This window comes from Eublepharis macularius, chromosome 10, assembly GCF_028583425.1.
Source record: "Eublepharis macularius isolate TG4126 chromosome 10, MPM_Emac_v1.0, whole genome shotgun sequence".
Taxonomy (NCBI): domain Eukaryota; kingdom Metazoa; phylum Chordata; class Lepidosauria; order Squamata; family Eublepharidae; genus Eublepharis; species Eublepharis macularius.
Genome location: NC_072799.1, coordinates 76,498,711 through 76,520,370, shown reverse-complemented (window position 1 = coordinate 76,520,370; position 21,660 = coordinate 76,498,711). Strand labels below are relative to the sequence as shown.

Below are 21,660 nucleotides of genomic sequence, written 5' to 3'. Positions count from 1 at the left end.
CTGGACCTAGTCGAGGCTAGGCAAACATCCTTAGGGACGGGATTCACCAACAGATGTTGTTCAGCTGAGCATAAAGCCTTCTGGGGGACATATGGCGAGAGACAGTCTTGCAAATATGTTGGTCTCAGTTCGCTAAGGGCTTTAAAATAGAATATTTTTTGCACAGAAACCTCTAACTGAAGAAGAATGCAATTTTTAATTGGGATTTTTGAAAGTATATAATATTTATATTACATGATGTACGTCACATTATACAAACTTAGCCTTTCTGAATGGCAGCCTCATGTATATGCAATACAGTTACAGTTTTATAAGTAAAAACTGACAGAGAGAAGACAGTAAAAAACTGAAGATAAATATTTAATGATAGAAATCCCCTTGAATGCCTATAAAGACCAATCCTCTATTTGGAATGTATTCAGGTCTCAAAGAAGGTTTGCTTTACGACCTATGCGCAAGTGTTATTTGTTTTTAGTTGCACAAGCATCAGCCTATTGCCTGGGAATGACAGCAAATCGCCTTTTTTACAAACAACTGTTCATTAAAGCAAGTATTAAGAGTTTTTTTAAAAACCCTGATCAGTGCTGCATTCAATGCATGGCATTTGCATTTGCTTGACCAGCTCAATACCTGGCAGCACAGTGAGACATCACCGTAGGCAGACTGGAAATTGCAGTCACCTGGGACAGAAAGCGTGTAAGGATATGATGTTAGGAGAGCAGCCATGCTGGTCTGCAGTAGAACAGCAGGAACTGAGCCCAGTGGCACCTTAGAGACCAACACGATTTGCAGGGTATAAACTTATAAGAACAGGACCTGATATGGGTTCTTGATCAATGGCAAGGCTGGCTGGGACTCACCTCATGATTACAGAGAACATTTGCCAGCTGCTTCCTTTCTTGTGCATAGTATGCCGCCTGCTGATAATAGAAACCTGGGTTCTGCGTTTGAATGGCTGTCAATCCTAGTTTGATAGCTTCGTCAAACAAGTCCCCAAAAACCTGAAATCTGTATTTAAAAAAAGAATACATTTAAATGTTTTCTTTATTGTTATCCCATGCTTTCTCCAAGAAGCTCAGTGTGGAGAACATGGTTCTTCCCGTCTCCATTTTGCCCACATAACAAATCTCCAGTACATTAGGCTAAGAAACAGACACACTGGGCTAACGTCACCTTGTGAGCATCACAGCAGAGGAAGAATCTAACTCTGGGCCTCTCTGCTTCTAATTGTATTCTCTAATCACTACCTCACGTAGACCCCCAGACTTGAGAGATTCTCCCGGAAGTTCAGTAAAGCACAATACGGTGCATCAGAAGCACAGGGGGTAAATATAACTTGCAGCTCTTACAGCACATCAACCTTTTGCAAGAATTCCAGTTTTAATGGGGCAGGGGAACATTTCACTTCTCATGGCTACAGGATTAAGGGCCAAACTAGATGAGATGTTTGGCCATGAGTTGGGGGAGAACACCGTTCGCAAGTGCACTAGGGCCCATTTCAGCTTGAGGCTGTGGCACAAGGATGAAGAGGGGCCTCTGCTCCCCCCTCACTGTACCATTTTCCAGAGCAAAAAGCAAGCCTTGGTACACTTGCAATCTTAGTTTCCTGCAATTAACGTTTGTCAGCGATATGATCAGGGTCAGAATGGGGATAGTTGGATCAGATCAAGGGAAATCAAATTTTCTGCACAAGATTCTAAAATCAGATTGTCCTGTGCGCTTGGTTGAGAAACATTTTGATTTACATCCCAATTCATTCACTGACTCACAAAACTGCTTTAGGTATATTACTACAGAAGAGCCCCGTGGCGCAGGGTGGTAAACTGCAGTACTGCAGCCCACGTTCTGCTCACGACAACCTGAGTTCGATCCCGGCGGAAGCTGGGTTCAGGTAGCCAACTCAAGGTTGACTCATCCTTCCGAGGTCGGTAAAATGAGTACCCAGTTTCCTGGGGGTAAAGTGCAGATGACTGGGGAAGGCACTGGCAAACCGCCCCATAACAGAAGTCTGCCAAGAAAACGTCGTGGTGCGACGTCCCCCCATGGGCCAGTAATGACTCAGTGCTTGCACAGGGGACTACCTTTACCTTATATTACTACAGACCTAGATCTTCATTGTATAACAACATTTACACCTGATAATGATACAGATTACAGAATACATTGAAAACAAATAATTTCCATTTGAATCAGAGCATCCACTCACTACAGTATTAGTTGTAAAACAACATACTGTTTGGACATCCAGGCAGCATGCTCAAAAGCCAACTCCGCGCTGCCTATTTTTTTCTTGCACACATCTATGTGTTTTCTAAACTGTGCAATTGCATCCAGCGGGGTGTTATGCTGAAAACACAGGCGGCAAATCTAAAAAGATTCAGAGTTGGAACACTTGAATTAAAACCTCATCATCACAGAAGCAACTCTTTAGATAATACAATTGTGGTAGGCAAGTTAGCAAATCATAGAGGAACGTAAAGTTATTGCCTGTTTCTTTCCACCACACTCCCCTTCATAATCTAAATACCTTCAGAGCATTAAATGGGAAAAGGACTGAATCAGATTTTTTTTCCAGCAAATAGCAAAAATGCTTTTACTGCCATCATGTTCAGGCTCTCTCCAGCTAGCATATCCAGCTGCCAAAAGCCCCTTACCAACAAATTCTTCAATGTGGATATATATGCTACATCCTGCCATAAAAGAGTGTCAGGAGACACATGAACGCTAAAGGGGTGGTATTATCTGCAGGCCCCCAATTGGAAGCCTGTCATATTTTCAACCATCCTTTCCCCAAAACCTCCATGGAGATACACAGGGCTTTTTTCCAGCTGGAACACAGTGGAACGAAGTTCCAGAACCTCTTGAAAATGGTCACATGGCTGGTGGCCCCGCCCCCTGATCTCCAGACAGAGGGGAGTTTAGATTGCCCTTCGCACCTCAATCTCAACTCCCCTCTGTCCGGAGATCAGGGGGCGGGGCCACCAGCCATGTGAACATTTTCTCTGAGGGCAACCCACTGAGTTCCACCACCTCTTTTCCCAGAAAAAAAGCCCTGGAGATACATATGGTTCTCCAGCCTCTATTTTATCGCTACAACAACCTTGTGAAGTACATTAGACTTAGAGAGATTAGGTTAAGATCATCTATTCAGCTTCATGGCGGAGTGGGGATCTGAAACTAGTCCTCCCAGTCCTGTCCATGAAGAACCCAGATCTACAGAAAATAGTGATATGATTCTACAGAAACTCAGGGTACCAAATGTATTATCACTCTGTATCTCATGTTTAAAAAGCATGCTCACCAGAGGGCATTTTTCAGGAAAGCATGACATGGCATCTTAAGAGTTGACAAGCTCCCGTTAAATTAGCAGCACGCAATCCCTCCACAAGTTTAGTAATACAATTTTTCTTCTATAGTTTTGAATGTTATGAATTAAAGATTAAAAGTCAACCACTGTTACCTTGTAATTAATAAATCCTGCCATGGTCTTGATTTCCAGCATATTTGTTTCATGAGCTCTCAATTCATGTACAAGATTATAAGCAGTTCTGTAGTTTCTAAATAAGAAAGGTTGTTGATTTTAATTTGCCCATTCATTGTAGGAAAATATATCAATTGAGAAGAACACTACAATTGAGAAGTGCCCCAAAATGATGTAATAAATCCTGGTGCTGTCCTTTCTTCTCCTCAGCTCAAGGAATTCATCCTTCTGGGATACAACATCACAATGAGGATCCTCCTAAGTAGAGGTGGGCACAGACCAGGAAAAAACCATGGGCTGTCAGGCTGTGGCCCATCGCATTTCATGGACCACAAACTTTTCACGGACCACCCCTGTTCATCAGTGCATGGTCTGTCACTTTCAGGGGCCTGTCAGCTGAAGTCAGCCCTGCAGGGGGGGAACACTCGTTTCTGTGCCACTTGCAAGTGAGAGGCACAGAAACAGGCACTTTAAACCTCGCGCCTAGCTTCAGCTGGCAGGTGAGAAAGTCCCCACGGATCAGCTGGAGCAAACCGAGGGGGTTTAAATGTTAAAGCGCCCCATTCTGCGCAGCTTACAAGCCACGCATGGAACCAGGGTGCTTTGCAACTCGGTGCGATTTGCTTCAGCTGTCCAGCTGGGGAGGAAGCTCCCCTGCCCGTCAGCTGAAGCCAGCCCTGCATGGGAGCACCCGTTTCCAAGCCACTTGCAACCGAGGGGCACAAAAATGGGAGCTTTAAACCCCGTGCCTTGCTTCAGCTGGCAGGCGAGGTAGTTCCTGCCTGTCAGCTAAAGCCAGCCCCGCAGGGAGCACCCAGTGCTGCCTGCAAGTAAGGGGCACGGAAACGGACGCTTTAAAGGCATGGACCAACGTACCAGCCCAAAAGATGTCAGGTCCATCGAAAACGCACATCCCATGACCCTCCAGTTTGTGAATGCCAAACAGGGCTCGTCCGTGTCAAATTTTGGTCTGTTTTCTGGTCCGTGCCCATCTCTGCTCCTAAGCTTATTAACTCAAGAAGCAGCAAGTAAATCCACCACTTGAACCCTTTAGTTTATTCACTGCTGCAGCTCCTCTCATGTAAGGAAAGCAGCAGCAATATTTCAATTGGATGCATACTGATCTATCCAGCATGCAGGAATTAAAGGAATACATTGCTGTTCTTCCTCCAGTTACTGGATTCGGGGACTCCAAAGAATGATACTGCACTTAAATCTAGTATGGCAGTCCATACTTTCCTTAAAATCAAGTTACCTGAGAAAGTCAACAGCAAACAGTTTAAAGAATGGCCATAGAAAGGTGATCTTTCCTCCCACCTTTCTACACATGGAGGAGCAACCCCCTTTGTTGGGAAGAAATATAATTTAACCCTCTGTTGAAGAGATCACATGAAGCTGTCTTATACTGTATACTGGTCTAGCAAGGTCAGCATTGCCTACTCTGAATGGTAGCTGCTCTGTAGGGTCTCGGGTTGAGGTCTTTCACATCACCTAATATTGACCCTTTTAAATGGAGATGCTGGAGATTGAACCTGGGACATTGTGCATGCAAAACAGATGCTCTATCACCGGGCTAAGAGCACTTACTTCAGCGCATTCTGTGTATCTTGCTTCAACTCACTGAAGAATGCTATTTTGAACTGATGTCTGACAAACAGAAGCTGCAACACAACCAATGTGCAACATTTCAGAATTGTAATCAGTCTTAACAGAACTATGGTTATTAGGTAAGCAATATTAGCTGAAGATCAGTTCCAAATGTATGACACTTAAAAACAATGAACCCATCACGGGTGCTTTCATTCCCTCCCACCTTCCAAATATAATGGATTTCAGTGCTCTTAGAATGACAGAAAACGTTGGCATCAAATGCCTAGACTGAGGCAATAACTCTAATCATACCAGGAATTAAAAAAACTTTTACGTCGTAAGAACACAGAAGTGTCTCAATGGATAGGAATTTCCCACTTCCAGCTTAAAGTTTAAGAAACTGATTTACCTACTGAAATATGAATGGGAGGAGGTTACTCTTGGCTTAAACCTCAAGCTAACAATTTTTTTTAAATGATCAAAAACATGACTATTAATGCAGCAAAAGCTAGGCAGATGGTTCTGTTCTAATACAGCTATTATACCTGATGTGTCGTTTTGTTGAGGAACTCTTTATGGGATTTCACCCTTCGGATTTCTGTATAGTAATAGGTCTGTGCGTGTTCATAAAAAGCATTCTCTAACCTGTAAGAGACAATGCCACAATAAGTTCCTAAAGGGAATGAAGAAATGGCATTTCCAGTGCAAACAAGGTCAGATTATAATTTCAAATATGATTTCTATCCTGTCATCTCACTATAATTGACAATAAATCAAGCAACTGGAATTGAATACGGTTGAGGATTTTTCACACAAAAAGTATCTTTACATTTGGCACAAAAGTCCTTCAAGTCACTTGCGTGATCATAAAACAATAACCACCAGAGCTTTTTTTCAGGGGGAACGCGGGGGAACGGAGTTCTGGAACCAATTGAAAATGGTCACATGGCTGGTGGCCCCGCCCCCTGATCTCCAGACAAGAGGCGTTTAGATTGACCGCTGCACCGCTCAGCCATGTGACCATTTTCTCTGAGGGCAACCCACTGAGTTCCACCACCTCTTTTCCCAGAAAATAAGCCCTGATAACCACAATGAGACAGGGAAGGAATTTCCTATTGTGAGGATGGGATTCATAAAATACTTACGACCACCTCATGGTCATTCTAAGAGCTTCCATGCTCATTTCCTTACATGAACCTCAAAGGATATGTGCTCTTGCCGCATGAAATGGAAGCACACAGCCTTATAAAATTTAAAAAGTGAGAATTTTATGTTTTCATTCTAAAACTTCACCTAACAATGGATGGCCGCTAGTATTCTACAGTTTATTTGAAGAGATAACCAGCCATTAAAAAATGACTCCCTACAATTAATAAATAAATTCTTATTTTGTGTACTTTAACACATCTGTCTTTACAAAATACCCATTAACTCTTCTCTGAAAACAATATTACCTTTCATTCATCCAGAAGTCCATCTGAGTTCAATGGGTCTTACTGTCAAATAAGCTTGTATAGGATTTCAGCTTTGGTTGAGAACCATCACAGAAATGTCTCTTGCTCGCATAATTCACTTACCTTATAATATAACCTACAAGATGATCAGTGTGAGGCAAAACAAACAGGGATTTTCCTGAGAGGTCACATGCATTGCACAAAGCAGCTGCCCTTTCTGAAGCAATAACATCTTCCCCTACGAAAACGAAGAATATTAAGAACTATTATCTGCGATCTTCTCAAACTTTATTAAGGTACATCTACAAGACAATGTATTATCACTCACTTGGAATGAAGCACTAATTTGATTGACTAATCCTATGGAAAGCAGGGAACCATCCCTCCGTAATCTACTGCTCCCATACCAGCTACAATGTTTCACAGTCCTTACATTACAATAGCTAGCCACTTTGGAAATGTCAAATTGATATTGATAGCTATTTGAAAAATAAATAAATAGCAGAATTACTTAAAGTGAGCCATCAAGAGCAAAAGGGATTCCAGCTTTTCTTGCAAAGGAATCAGAAACAGTAGCTTGATTTTTTCAGCATGCAATACATAATCTGTGATTCTGCTACTAAGTTTTGCTGATAGAAGCAGCTCCACTCTAAAACAAAGTATTTGTCCATGTTCTGACAACAGAAGGGAGGGATAACCTTTGTTGACTTTCCCATTGCAGGTTCCCACTTTGCCTCCCATGCCGTTCATAAAAGTCCATGGACCCACTGGAACAAAACTTTAGGAGAGCTTTCACAGGGACTCAATGGGAGGGGGAGATAGGAAAGCATGAGTTCTGCTCCACTAGCACATCTTGTAGAATACAAACCAAGATGTTTTAATGTTTTTAATTTTATTTTTGCTTAAAATAAAATCTGAATTCAAGCAAGTTTACAGCTACAGCCTATTAAAACTCAATCCATACCCTTCATCAATCACTTTGAGTTTAACCCTGATTTTGTGTGTCAGACAAGAAAAGAACAAAGGAACCCTTTCAACTGAAGCACTAAAGAAATATTGCACGAAGGTTAAGGATTCACTGTGCCAAATATTTATGACTTAGAGCACAGACACTTTTTCCAGTCAATGCAAAGTATCACTGTTTTGCATAAGAACTCACTAGTCCTTGTTTATGGAACGTTTTTGGTACTTAGGCCACAAACCAGATTTCAGCATATGTAAACTACCAGTTTTATTAGAGTGAATAATTCTTCACTGGACTTATTACTCTGCTTATTCATTTGAGGTTAGATTGCCTCTTCTTTCAACTCTACTTCAAGCAAAGCTCCTTCACACTTGTTCTGTCAGCTTACCTATAAGAACAAAGGCAATTTCTCCACCACCCTTACAGCAACAGGAAAAGAATTCTTTTAAAAATTTTGTTTATACAGCCTACACCTTATTCAGTCCACAGTCCAAAACAACATATAATTTTTCCTTCTTTGTATTTTTCCCCTTTAATTTGACTTCTCAAAATCCATAAACAAAAAGTTAAATATATGTTTAGTACCTGGAGGTAAAGGTGTTTTCTTTTGAATCAAAACCACAGCAACTTTTGTGTTTCTTCCTTGCAAACTCTGCCTGTAATAGTAATACACAGTACCAAACTCAGGATGACCGGCAAACATCTTAGTCTACGAAACAAGACAACATTCACTAAAACATCATGTGATGTAAGAACCTATCCAATTAAGAGTGGTTTATTCATTTTCTTCCTTTAGAAGGAAATAAGTAAATACCCTTTCCTATTTAGAATTATGTTCTAAATTTCCTTTTTATTAAAATCGTGACTTCCTCCAGGTACAAGGTTGTGTCAAGCAGTTAACACAGAAAAGTGAAAAACTGAGGGAAGACCCCCCCCAACTGAAAGTATACCTGACAATTTCAACTCTAGTAGCACACTCTGACTGTTTTTCTTTCCACTGTGGCTCATCCCAGTCCAGCTCATAGAACACAACAACAAGTGCAGGCACCAAATTCAAATGTTTGTTCATCCAGCCAGTCTTCAAGATACCTTTTGGAATATGCCATTCGTATGATGTTCTCTACAAGCATTAACAAATGAGATAAGCATTCATTCTGTTCTTAAAAGTTCATTTCTCTCTCTTTCTGGATTATGGCTACTAGCAACCCTCCCGCCCCCAACAACCTAACTGCTTCTTCTTTTTTAAAAAAAATAATTTGATTTAAAAAGAAGAAAGTATGGTAAAGCAAGTGCATAATAAGATTATACAGGTTCTTGATTAGACATTAAATTATACAGGTTGTTTATTAGACATCAAACCTAACTTCTTTTTGTCTTCTCTATCATAACCAGGAAAGAGCTCACACAAAAGGCAGAGAATCTCACTGAACTCAGCCAAGAGTGCCTGATGTCCTTTCTGTCTCACACACCCGTGCTTCCTAAGCTTGCATGAATCTCCAACACAAGCAGTTTAATGGCCTCGAGATGATGTCTTGAAGCATCTTTACTGAGGGAGGTTTCCAGCCCTTAAAATAACTTGAGTTTTTTTTTTAGTTTGAAGATACATTTCAACATTGGCTTTTGGAAATTAATTCCACTGTTTGAATAACCTTCAAGTGGAAAACAGATTGCTCAGCTCTCCAAAAAATGAACACTGCAAGCAATGGGTTGGATCCGGTCATCTTTTCCACTGTCTCACACAATTCCCCTCCTTAACCCAGCCCTTGTCTCATACAGCTTTTGTACATGAAGGTCCCTTAAATTTTTTGGTGGTCAAAGGGGACCCCATTCTCCTTTTTTCAACAGTAAAAAGGCTGGTTGTATCCACCTTAGCAAGTAATTTACTTTTTACTTCACAGGATGCAGTGGAAATCTTAGATCGCTGCCTGATAGCCGTGGTGAAATGGTTGAAAAACAACAAATTGAAATTGAACCCAGACAAGATGGAAGTGATGCTTGTTGGGAAGGCAGAGATCTTGAAGAACATTGTACTCCCCACTTTTGATAGAGTTTGTCTGGCCCTTGCAGACTCATTTAAAAGCCTAGGGGTTATACTGGATCCAGCATTATTACTAGAAAAACAAGTTAAGGCAGCGGCAAAAAATGCTTTCTACAACCTCATTCTAGCCTGGAAGATGGATTCTTATCTTGACACGGCTGATCTGGCCACTTGGATCCATGCTATGGTAACATCATTGTAATGCCCTATACACTGGCCTCCCACCTAAATTAACTAGGAAGCTCCAATTAGTGCAAAATGCTGCAGCTCGATTGTTATTAGGAGCGAGCAGGAGTATGAACATCACTCCCGTCCTACAGTCGCTCCACTGGCTACCTATCGTTTACCGTGCTCGGTTTGGTATTAGTTATTACATACAAGGTTCTTCTTGACTTTGGTCCGGCATACCCATGGGACCGCCTCCCTCCCTATGTCCTTCCATGGCAGCTTCGCTCATCTGAACAGAGTCTCCTGCAGGTGCCAAGCTGCACACAGGTGAAGTCAGCAGCAGCCCATACACAGGCTTTCTCTGTGGTGGCCCCTATCCTATGGAACGGCCTGCCTGAGGAAGTCAGAAAAGCCCTCACTCTCCTGGCTTTCCGTAAACGATGCAAAACTCAACTATTTAAAAAGGCTTTTTACTCAAATGGGAGAGCTGTATTGTAGGGATGCGGTCTCAGATGCTTCACTAACGAGTCGGGGATCATAGACTTCATCACAATTTTCGCCTTATATATTATCTGTTGCTTTAAATATGTACTCCTATGTACAACCAACACTCCATGTTGTCTAATATTAGTCCTAGAACTGATTGTTTTGCTTCAGTATTTTCTACTATGTCTTGGATCCTTGTTAATGCTAGGTCTTTAAACTTGTATATGTTTACCTTATGGTATTGTATTGAAATGTACTTACTTGATACTGATTGTATTAACCTCATACTGTGTAATCCACCCTGAGTCTCAGTGACTCATAAATGACGTAAATAAATAAAATAAATAAATAAAATACTTCAATAGATTTAGAAAGGTGCAACATTGGTTAGGATGGTGCTGATTTATAACCAGAACATAGTATTTGACTTTCTTAAAGGATTTAGAACAATACCTTGTTTCTGCATTTAGGATACTCATGATCACCAGGGAGTACTTTGAAGGAAATTGGTACCCGGTCAGCTCTCCTGTTTGCACAAAAGGCATCCCAAACTGCCCGATGAACAGCATTGTAGATCACATCCAAGCCTGTAAGGGTCACAAAGGCCATAGGCCGGCAACACAGTTCCACTGGAAAGTCCCACTGGGAAGGGCTCATCTTCAGAGACTGCAACAAACTCTGAAACATTAAATGTTTAAATTAACCTTCTAATTTTTTCCCCAAATGCAATATGATGAAACTGCATTTGGAATGAGGGAGGAAGGAGCATTACCATGGAACAGGACCACTTCATTCTAGTACATGCTGCAACACATCTCCACATCCTGTAACATGGTGGTTAAGTGGTTGGGCTCCCAACCAGCATTCTGCCAGTTCAAATCCCACTACTGCCAGGAGCTCAGTAGGTGGTTTTAGGTAAGCCACTCCTCTCAGCCCCAGCTTCCCAGCTGTATTGTGGGGGTTATAATAACACTAACTCTAAAAAAGAGCAAGAGTTCAGTAGCACCTACAAGACTAACACAATTTATAGCAAGGTATGAGCTTTTGTGAATCACAGCTTCAGCTCACTTCTTTCACGTGACTCACAAAAGCTCATACCCCATGGACCATCGGCCTGTGGTCTGTTGCATTCACCAGTTTGGTGTAGTGGTTAAGAGGGAGGGACTCTAATCTGGAGAGCCGGGTTTGATTCCCCTCCACTTAAAGCCAGCTGGGTGACCTTGGGCTAGTCACGGCTCTCTGGAGCTCTCTCAGCCCCATGCACCTCACAGGGTGTTTTGTTGTGGGGATAATAACAACATACTTTGTAAACCGCTCTGAGTGGGCATTAAGTTGTCCTGAAGGGCGGAATATAAATTGAATGTTGTTGCTGTTATTATTTATTATTATTATTATTATTTCATGGACCACAGACCACAAACTTTTCACAGACCCACCCCGGTCATGGACTGGTTCTTCAGTCTGTGGTCCATCACTTCCGGGGGTCCGAGGACTGCCCCCTTTGCACTCAGAGATGTCAAACTCACAGCAAGGCTTCAGCAGGCTCTCCTCCAGCCACCCTCCAAGTTTGGCCAAGATTGCATTTTGGAAGTCCGAGTTACAGACCCCCAAAGTGGCCAACCCCAGGAAACTTCCAGTAGATACTAGGAGTCACAAATGCCAATTGTCTTGCAGCACCAAAAAGTTGCTATGAAGCAAAATCAAACAGAAAAGGGTAGGGGAAGAGCCCTCTCACTCACCACGCAGACACCTTCCCAGCCATTGCCTGGGGAATTAATTCTTGATCCTGGCTCTCATAGAGAAGAATAGGAACTCTTTGGTTGGCAGCCACAGCTACCTAGTTTTTAAGGGCTAGGATTGGTGTGTTCCCAGAGCTTCAGAAGTCCCAATTAATTCTTGCTCCTTGCTTGTATAGAGGAGAATGGGAGCTCTCTGGTTGGCAGCCAGAGCTGCCAGTCAGGTTTTTTAGGACTGGTATGTTTCCAGGGCTGCCTCCATTGCCTAGAGAATTAATTCTTCCTCCTTGCTTACATAGAGAAGAATGGGAGCTCTCTGGTTGGTAGCCAGAGCTGCCTATCAAGGTTTTGAGGGCTAGAATTGGTGTGTTCCAAGGGCTGCAGAAGGTTGGTGAACGTCCATTCCATTGCATAGGGAATTGATAGATCAGTGTCAGGATGTCTGGACTCATGGACCAATGGACCAGCCCAAACTTCGTGAAAAACCACAAACTGGGCTGGACCGTGTCAAATTTAGGTCCTTTTTGCAGACTGTGCCCACCTCTACTTATAGGTGCTACGGGACTCTCACGCTCTTATACCACTACAGACAGACTAAAACAGCTTCCAATCTTGATCCAACACTGACTTTGTTCACTGCTTTGAGTGGGGCACTAATTAGTCTTGAAGAGCAGTATATACGCACAGTTATTATTAATTATTACTATTATTATTATTATGGATCTGCTTCTTGTCAATACAGTGTAGTCCAGATAGCCAGGTGCAGCTCTATACAGAAGTCCAACTGCACTCTAAAGACTAACAAAATGTGTTTCTTTAAAGAGCTATCCCCCATGATACACAGCAAATTTGGACTCCTAGTTTATGTTACTGCTAACATTAACACAGCTCCCCAACTGGAATTAAATCAAGATGGGTAGCTGTGTTAGTCTGCCTGTAGCAGTAGAAAAGAGCAAGAGTCCAGCAGCACCTATAAGACTAACAACATTTGTAGTAGGGTATGAGCTTTCGTGTGTCACAGCTCTCTTTTATAGTAGGATATGTCCCTGGCTATCAGTGTGAAGAAGTGACCTGTGACACACAAAAGTTCATACCCTACCACAAATGTTGTTAGTCTTATAGGTGCTACTGGACTCTTGCTCTTTTCTACAGCAGCTGCAAACGAGATCATGAGAATGGTGCCTGAGCCACGTTGGACTCTCTGGGCGCAGAGCCCTGCTCTTGCGGAGCCCAGGGCGCATTTTCACCCGAAGCACCGACCCTTCACACGAGCCGCAACCCGGTGTTTCAACCCGACGTCTGCCAGCCCTCTCCCTCAGGAGCCCCCGCCCAGCCCAGACGCTCCTCCCTCGTCACCTGCGTTGCAAAGACCCTCAGCAGCCCCGCGGCGGAGAGAAGCCCGCTCGGCTTCCAGAAGCGCAGCCCATGCAAAGGCCCGGCCCGAAGCGGGACAAGCCGAAGAATTCCGCCAAGGCCCGGCCCGGCCCGGCTGACTGATTGAAGGCGTCTACGGAGAGTGTCGACACCGGCGGACCAATCAGAGCCGCGCCTGCTCTTCCGAGTCAGCCGAGGGTTGGAGAGGCGGGCCGAGTAAAGTTCAACAGAAAGGCCAATGGGAGCAGAGAGAAGTGAAGGGGCGAGGCGGCGCTTTGGGAAAGCCGAGCCGCGTTAGGGGCGGGGCATTGTCGTCACGGGACGACGAGAGCCAATAGGAAGCGGGAAGAAGCGGCCAGCGCGAGGGGCGCCTTGTCCAATAGGAGGCAGGAGCAGGCGGCCCTGTCACTTTTAGCGCCTGCGCTCCGCGTCGGCGGTAGGACTGAGGTTTCTCCTCAGAGAACGGCGAGAGGGAGGCCGGCAGGGAGGAGGTGGAGGCCTCCCGTGCTGCTGCCGCCGCGCCATGACGGCCAACGAGGACCAGGAGGTGAGACGCTCCGAGGCGCGCAGGACGGGCTGGAGAGAGAGGAGCGGGATGCCGGCAGGCGGAGGAGGGGAGGGAAGGGGGCTGCTTAGAAAGGAGAATTAGGGCGGCCTTCCGATGTTGTCTAGTTATAGTGCTGGGGCGGTCGATAAGGCTGTCACTTGGGGGGGCGGGGGGTAGTTGCTGCATGCTGGGTAGAAATTCAACAGGTGAAGTTTGCTCTGTGAATAATGCGCATGCGCTTCACTGGTTAAGTTTCAGTCTGTTCTGCGGTCGTTAAGAGCACAGCCTGCCAGGGGAGGAAAGTCAGTGCACGTTGCAATTGGGGTTGACTGTGTGGAAGCTTATGGTAGGATAAGAACTTACTGAATCTTTAAGGTGCTGGGAGATTTTTATTTTTTCTCTCTTTTTTTTAAAGACATTTTTTATTTTTTAACAATAGGATCCAAAAAAGGAAAAGAACAATAAGGTTAGGTTTGTAGAAAGATTACAGGTACACATTACAAGGATTATTAAAATTCTACAATTTATGTTACATTTTTTAGGTATACAACAAACAAATCCAAAAATATTACCTCTCTCTATTCTCATTGACTCATTCTTAAATCAGCCAATGTTGTTGAGCTATATAATCAGGTTAGATTTAAAAAAAATTAAATTATCATTGGCTACTATAGTGACATTATAGTAGACATTATAGAGCCTGCTTGCAGGGAGGGCAGAATACAAATATGATATAAATAAAATAAATTATTATAATTTATGATCACTGCTTTAAAAAAAGCAGACAAGACATTTAAAATATTTTCATATGGTGTTGTTTTACATCTATAACTTATTAAATGTAAATTATGTCATATTTAATTTATTAGTACTGATTATACTAAACTGATCAATTAAATATGTCTATTTAATTAATTAAGAGTTAAGCAAGATTTTTTTAATACTACATAGTAAGTATTAAACTTACTATGTAGTACTTACATAGATTAAGATACTTTCTAAGGTATGTATGAGTCAAGGCTAACAGTGCAATCCTGAGCAGAGTTACTCCAGTCTAAGCCCATTGATTACAGTGGGCTTAGACTGGAGTAACTCTTTTTAGGATTGCAGTGTAAATCTAGAACAGCACCACAGATGTCAATGAGACTCAATAACTTATTGAGTTGAGGAAGACAGTTTAGGATAATCTTACTGATTTTTAGCTTCTGTAGGAATATCAATGTACTATAAGGATAATAATCTGGTTATTATTACTGTTGTTATGTAGCAGTCTAAAATTACATATTTGGTACATGCTCAGCGATCGCAAGAAGAGAATATTTAATCTGATACCAGGAACAAGGCACTTTTGTGGTTTGTTCTTTTTACTTTGGATGTGCCCTAAAGAACAACACTATGCAGTGAAGGGGACTTTGGGCTTCTGTTTCTTAGAACAGCAATTCCTATCCAGTATAGGAAATTATTTCTGAAATGGTAAGTAAGTAGGTAGGACTCTGAAAAACGTTGTAAATTGCATTGGAGGTTTCTATTTTAAAAAAAATTAAAAAGTAGCTGTGATCAGTTATGGGGAGAAGTATAAATCAGTAACCAATTTTATTCCTTATGGCAGATTTCTGACTTTAAAAGAGTTTATGAATTTTCAGTTCCCATTAAAAATATTAACCATTTTATTATTGTTTCTTTCAGATGGAGCTAGAAGCATTACGTTCTATTTATGAAGGTGATGAGTGTTTTAAGGAGCTTAGCCCTGTTTCCTTTCAATATAGGGTGAGATTGCATGAAGCCCAGTTCACAAGAAGAGTAATGTATATTGACTTGAAAAATTTAGCTCCTGAGTTTTACTAAGAAGCATCTGTATATTTGGGACATTTTGGTTTAATTCAGAGTATTTTAGTGTATTTCTATAAAGAAAATAACAAGATCCATAATGATCAAATATTAGGGGAAAAGTCATCATAATTTTGAGAGAAATATAACAACTGTAAACTAATGGATACAGTAGAAAAGAGCAAGAGTCCAGTAGCACCTGTAAGACTAACAAAACTTGTGGTAGAGTATGAGCTTTTGTGAGCCACAGCCCGCTTCTTCAGTATTGGAAGAAGTGAACTGTGGCTCACAAAACCTCACCCCCTACCACAAATTTTGTTAGTCTTATAGGTGCTACTGGACTCTTGCTCTTTTCTTCTGCTACAGACAGACTAATAGGGCTACCCGTCTCTATCAATCTTAATGGCTGCAGACATCAAATTGGACCTGCCGTTACAGTAGTTATGTCCAATTACTTGCTTTGATTGCCATGTACCTGGCAAACATGGCTTATAAGGGCAGGGCAGATGTGTATGGAAATGGAGCAAGCTTGGAGTGATACTGGGTATTGTGCTATGGTGTTTTGTTTTGCTTGTTAACATAGATGGGGGACCAAGAGTGTATATGTAGTTGAGAATATCAGATCTCATAACTGGTTCAGCAATTAGTCATACTAGGACTTAAGTACATGTTCAAATATAAATGCGTAAATATTGAATACATGAGAAATGTGTTTAAATTTACACCTTGTTTCTCAAAATTTTCACTGTTTCTTTAAAGTGAAATGGAAAGTTGCCTATGGTACAAATGTCCTTGTCTAATTTTATGTATTACTGTAAAGAAATATGTTTAGATTTTTACTGACAGATACTATTACAGTTACAAAACATTTAAGTATTGGTGCTATTGGTAACAAATTTATTGAGATCATGATTTTTAAATATTCTTCAGATAGGTGATAATGGAGATCCTAAAGCCTTCTTAATAGAAATATCTTGGCCAGAAACATACCCACAGACAGCTCCAGCCATATCTATGGACGCATTCTTTAATAATGCTATGTAAGTATTCTAGGATTTCACAGATGGTCTTTCTGACTTACAAGGTTTTCCACTTAACCTTATAAGGGAGTTCTGTGATCTTTCCTAGATCCTCTGCCATAAAGCAGACTATATTGAATAAATTAATGGAAGAAGTTGAAATTAACCTTGGAACCTCAATGACATATACCATTTTTGAATATGCCAAAGATAACAGAGAGCTGTTCATGGAAAACCAACCTGTTAATACTGTGGTAAGCTTATAACTTTGTTTAATCTGTCTCAAAATGTTAGTAAACTGATGCTTGACTCCACTGCAAAAACAAATACTTCCTTTGCTAAACTAGATACAATTACTTAGGGTGCTAGAGAATATTGTCGGCAAAAACTGCTAAATAATCATACCTGAAATTAAATAACATATTTAATTTTACAGTGGTTTGGCCATTTCATTCAGAATGACACTTAAATCAGTGATGAGCAGTAATTAAAATACTACTTAACCACATATGTCAGTTGTTAACAAGTATGTCACAGTAGCACAAATGAATTTATCCAGCACTCACAATAAATGGAAGTTTTCCAAAGCTAATGTCACTGAAAGTGGTTTGATTGAAAATCTGATTCAATTAGATCTTTGACTAACTGAAGAAAAGGGGGAACTAAGAATAAAAGAAGCAAATTCATTTAAGTGCCAGTAAATGACAGTATGAACCTGATAGTAATTACTTTCTTTTTAGACAGTATTAAACAACTGCATCTCAGCTGGACATCCTGATACAGCCCAACCAAGTAAGAAAAAAGAGAAAAAGGAACAGTTGTCTAAAACACAAAAACGGAAGCTAGCAGACAAAACAGGTTTGAATAGAATGCACCATGTTTTTTTCCAGTTTTTTTTTTAAAATGTATTTTGATCAAGGCTTGTATAACTTAGAAGTAAGACTTTAAATTGAAAATGAGCAACTTTGGGGTGCTATTTTGTCTTGGATAGATCACAAAGGAGAACTGCCTCGAGGATGGAATTGGGTTGATGTAATCAAGGTAACATGAATGACTGTTGAATATGTTTGAAACATCAAGATGATATATGTTTCAGGCAGTATCTAATCCTTTTTTCTCTTTCTTCCTTTGTAACCATTGTGGACATTTGGATTCACGTATTATATTTAACTAGCATGTAAGTATTTAAGTCTTTCTGAAATGTTTTATGCCAATATTGAAATACTAGTAACAACACCTATTGTGAAAAAAATACAACAGGTTCTAGAAAGGGGAGGGTGGGCAAGCGGGTATTGCCTCCTCCTCCGTGACTGATCCCAGCTGGGTGAAGGCAGGGGGCGAACATTGCCACCTGCTCTGCTCCTGGTCCCAGCCAGGTGAAGGGGGGCAGGTATTGCCATCTGCTCTGTTACTCATCCCAGTCGCGTGAAGGGGGGGTAGGCATTGCCTCCTGCTCTGTATCTCATCCCGGCCAGATGAAAGCAGGAAGGGGGTGGGAACTGACACCAGCTCCACTCCTAATCCTGGCCGGGTGAATGGGGGGCAAGCAGGTATTGCCGCCTTTTCCGTGACTGATCCCAGCTGGGTAAAGGCAGGCATTGCCTTCTGCTGTGTGCCTGATTCTGTCTGGGGGGGGGCATTGCTGCCTGCTCTGCGTCTGATCCTGAGTGGTTGAAAAGAGTGGGCATTGCCACCTGCTCCACTCCTGATCCAGGCTGGATGAAGGGAGAGGGGCCTTGCCGCCTGCTCTGTGCCTGATCTTGGCTGAATGAAAGGGGGCAAGCATTGCCACCTGCTTCGCACCTGATCCCAGCTGAGTGATGACGTGGGCAGGCACTGCCACTTGCTCCGCTCCTGATCCCAGCCAGGTGAAGGAGGTAGCAGGCATTGCCTCCTGCTCCATGCCTGATCCCGGCCTGGGCTTCCTGCTGCAGCACAGTCTCTAGAGGGACGGGGTGCCTCGTCTGGGCTTCCCTCCATGGCAGTGCCCTCTGGAAGCTCACCAGGGTAGGAAGTGAGTTGTCAGGAACATGATTAGACTTTTATATAGTAGGATTTTTAATTGCAAGCAATAATATTTGGATGCTGGTTATTTTTTTTTCTTTGATAGCTTAAACTTTCTTACATCCTTTTCTAAAATGTACTTATTTTAAACATATCCTACTGACTTAAATCAAATTTCTGTCCAAATGTGCTTAATAGATTCACAAGTGCTGATCACCCAACCAGCTTATGACCCACTGGACCAAATTTCAAGATTGACTATTAGGACTTTTTCGAACTAAATCTGCCAGTCTTGCACCCTCACTTTATAAATCTCCATAGTCTTGAAATCAAAGGAAGTGGCCTACATTACAATGTACCCTAGGACAGGCCAATATGGTATTCACTTTGCTGTGGACAAAGACAGTAAAGAGAAGTTGGTGCAATGAACAAAGCTGGCATATATAATAATGAACTGTTGTCAGTTTGGGGGCAGGAGATCGGTTTTAATTTCTCATCAGTGATTTTTTTTGACAAGCCAAATATCTACATTGCAAGGATTTGTAAAGCCGCTATATCACCGATAACCTTTGTTTTTTTTTTAAAAAAAAAAACAAGCAAGACCCAGAGAGGTATCTGAAAATAGATGGCTGCATCTTTCATTTTTATCTATACATATCTGATATGGCAACAGCAAAGACCATTGTTCAACTAAAGAAGACAACCGTGTTAACTGTTGCATGGGAAATGCATGTTTTGGATGGGCCATGCTGTGGTTTTAATATTGTGAACCAATTCAGGACATAACTAGGTACTACTATATGTTGGCTATCACAATCGTTGCTAGCTGCTGCCTCGCAAACCTATTGAGCAGCACAGAATTGGGCCAAGTAATGGTGTAATGTAAGCAGGGCTGGCCCTGACCTAGATAGCATGAGTGAGCCTGATCTTGTCAGATCTTGGAAGCTAAGCAGGGTTGGCCTTGGTTAGTAATTGAAGGGGAGACTTGCAAAGAAGACCAGGGTTGAAGAGGCAGGCCGTGGCAAACCACTTCTGTTAGTCTCTTGCCTCGAAAACCCCAGCAGGGGTTTCCATAAGTGAGCTATGACTTGACGGCACTTGCCACCACCACGAACAAGCTGGTTCAACTAAATTGTGAATCATTTAAGATTGTTTAGTCACTGCAGAGCTTCATATACTGATGTGACCTATATGCCTAATATATAATTACTTGAGTGGAAAATAAAAAATGGGTTAGCAACGTATAGAATGAACATGATATAAGCCACTTCTGATGTTAAACTTATATAGTTCTATAAAGTCAGGGTGCAGGCATCGCTCTTTCTTCTGCATCTATTAAAATAGAAGCTAAATATATTGAAATTATTAACCAGTCTTTGTTCTTATTCAACTGAATAAGGGCCCAATGTAAAAAGAAAATTATGCTTAAGTCCCTTTGAAAGCAAAAGGGCAAGCTGGCTGGAATGAAATCGTCCCAGTCTTAAGTGCTGTTAAATGTCTGGATTGGAACCAACTGAGTATTTTTGTCTTTAACAGCTAAGCAAAACAGGCTCTAAGGATGATGAATAAGAAGACTTTGATATAGGAAAACAACTATTTCATTACAGTGCAGCCTGGAGACAATTTCCATGACTTTTTTCCTCGCTGGTATTTTATAAAATGACAATTTATCCCAGAACTTAAATGTGCGAAGTTGTGCTCAGACAGAGGAACGTTTTTCTGGTATCCATCACTTTCTCTACGTTACAGTTTGCCTTTAAAGAAGATACACTGAAGCTGATGTCATTCTATTTGGATTACAACCATCATGACTCTGAACATAACTATTTAATTCATATTGTTACATGATGCATTGAAAGAATCATGAAGAAACTGATAGTTATGTGCAAGCGAGAGCATTAGATGATTCACTGTTATAAGAGAAGATGTTTCACTTAGAACATCTCCCTGTTTAAAAAAAATAAATCAGACCTTTTAACATAAGATCATTTTAATTAAAACTCCTGGAGTTTGTCTGAAGAAGAACTGGCAGTTTTGTCTTCATATTTAATTCCTGCACAATTATTTTAACACAATTACAGTAGCCAGATATTCTCAACTAGGTCTGGGGTTAAAATAACAAACATGGGAGTACTATAGTTAGGAAAAATTGCAATTGAAGGAAATTAATTTTTTTAAATGTGTTTTATAGCATTATTATATGGTACCGTTGACAGAGGCCATGTTATTATCGTTGTTGGTGCTTCTCTGGCAAAACTTGGGCAAAGGAATGTTGGCTGTTGCTGGGGTTGGGGGGCCATCATGCAAATCGCTGAAATGAATAACTGAGTACTGTGGCATGCTGTCCTAAGAACAGACACAGCTCTACCCGTCTCAGTTTTTATCCAGTAGCATCATATAAGAATAGGATTGCCAACCTTTTGGTTTACACAGGGTTCTTGAACCTTTGAAACGTCAATGACAGAGAGACAACAGCAGCACCTATTGCATTACCGTCTGTCCTACTTTCTTCTGGGGCATCAGAGACATGATGACAAGCCCACAAAGAGAAAGTTTAGCAGTTACTGTCTTTAGGTGCTTATTAGGGGTTGGTGAGCAAGAGATTGAGAATGAATGCCATTATCTCTAGGTGATATTCTACTTCTCATGGTCCAGCCACACTCCCCCCCCACCGGTGATCCCCCTGATGGCTACCTTTAGTGGCCAGCCCGTTGGTGGCAGATAAATACAATCATGAAGATGATATTCACCCATCTCTCTTGGGGAGTTTGGATAGAATTCTGTCTCCAGCTACAGCCTGTCCCTGCCCTCGTTTTTATCCTGCAAGAACGAATATCTCATGAGTGTTTGGCCAGCAGTGTGAATGGGTGGAGCGTGGTGGGTCTCCCCACACCACTAGTATATGGTCAGAGGTTGGACTTGTGGATCAACACCCCCTCTTATTGGCACAGGTATACTTACTCTTGTGAAAG

The 21,660-nt window shown here is 41.7% G+C and overlaps 2 protein-coding genes across 7 annotated transcripts in view; one reads left to right on the top strand and one right to left on the bottom strand.

Annotated features, from left to right (window-relative positions):
* Positions 1–13,414, bottom strand: part of TRAPPC11 (trafficking protein particle complex subunit 11) — a 42,055-nt gene extending 28,641 nt beyond the window's left edge. Inside the window, exons 1-10 of one of the 3 annotated variants that reach the window (XM_054990147.1) lie at positions 13,274–13,414; positions 10,635–10,859; positions 8,440–8,609; positions 8,075–8,145; positions 6,649–6,763; positions 5,617–5,716; positions 5,069–5,142; positions 3,461–3,557; positions 2,234–2,367; positions 861–1,008 (exon numbers count right to left, since the gene is read on the bottom strand). In XM_054990147.1, the coding sequence (XP_054846122.1) occupies positions 861–1,008; positions 2,234–2,367; positions 3,461–3,557; positions 5,069–5,142; positions 5,617–5,716; positions 6,649–6,763; positions 8,075–8,145; positions 8,440–8,609; positions 10,635–10,838 (1,113 nt within the window). In that variant the 5' untranslated portion in view covers positions 10,839–10,859; positions 13,274–13,414. Of the gene's footprint in view, positions 1–860; positions 1,009–2,233; positions 2,368–3,460; positions 3,558–5,068; positions 5,143–5,616; positions 5,717–6,648; positions 6,764–8,074; positions 8,199–8,439; positions 8,610–10,634; positions 10,860–13,273 lie in introns of those variants that run through there. The other 2 variants (XM_054990148.1, XM_054990150.1) reach the window with 2 other exon arrangements.
* A 299-nt stretch (positions 13,415–13,713) lies between these two features.
* RWDD4 (RWD domain containing 4) lies at positions 13,714–20,671 on the top strand. 4 transcript variants are annotated; one of them, XM_054990019.1, is made up of 7 exons: positions 13,714–13,838; positions 15,525–15,558; positions 16,600–16,705; positions 16,794–16,938; positions 17,425–17,542; positions 17,676–17,861; positions 20,225–20,671. In XM_054990019.1, exons 1-6 carry the CDS (start codon positions 13,815–13,817, stop codon positions 17,732–17,734), a joined length of 486 nt encoding a protein of 161 aa, XP_054845994.1. In that variant the 5' UTR covers positions 13,714–13,814; the 3' UTR covers positions 17,735–17,861; positions 20,225–20,671. The 4 variants fall into 4 exon arrangements, with proteins under 4 accessions (XP_054845994.1, XP_054845995.1, XP_054845992.1 ...); XM_054990020.1 differs by having other exon boundaries at positions 16,596–16,705; XM_054990017.1 differs by having other exon boundaries at positions 15,525–15,605; positions 16,596–16,705.
* The last annotated feature ends 989 nt before the right edge of the window (positions 20,672–21,660 follow it).

Coding starts and splice junctions, on each gene's coding strand:
- RWDD4 (XM_054990017.1), top strand. CDS start 13,815: ATGACGGCCAACGAGGACCAGGAG. Junction 13,839..15,524: donor CGGCCAACGAGGACCAGGAG/GTGAGACGCTCC, acceptor TGTTTCTTTCAG/ATGGAGCTAGAAGCATTACG. Junction 15,606..16,595: donor CTGTTTCCTTTCAATATAGG/GTGAGATTGCAT, acceptor AATATTCTTCAG/ATAGGTGATAATGGAGATCC.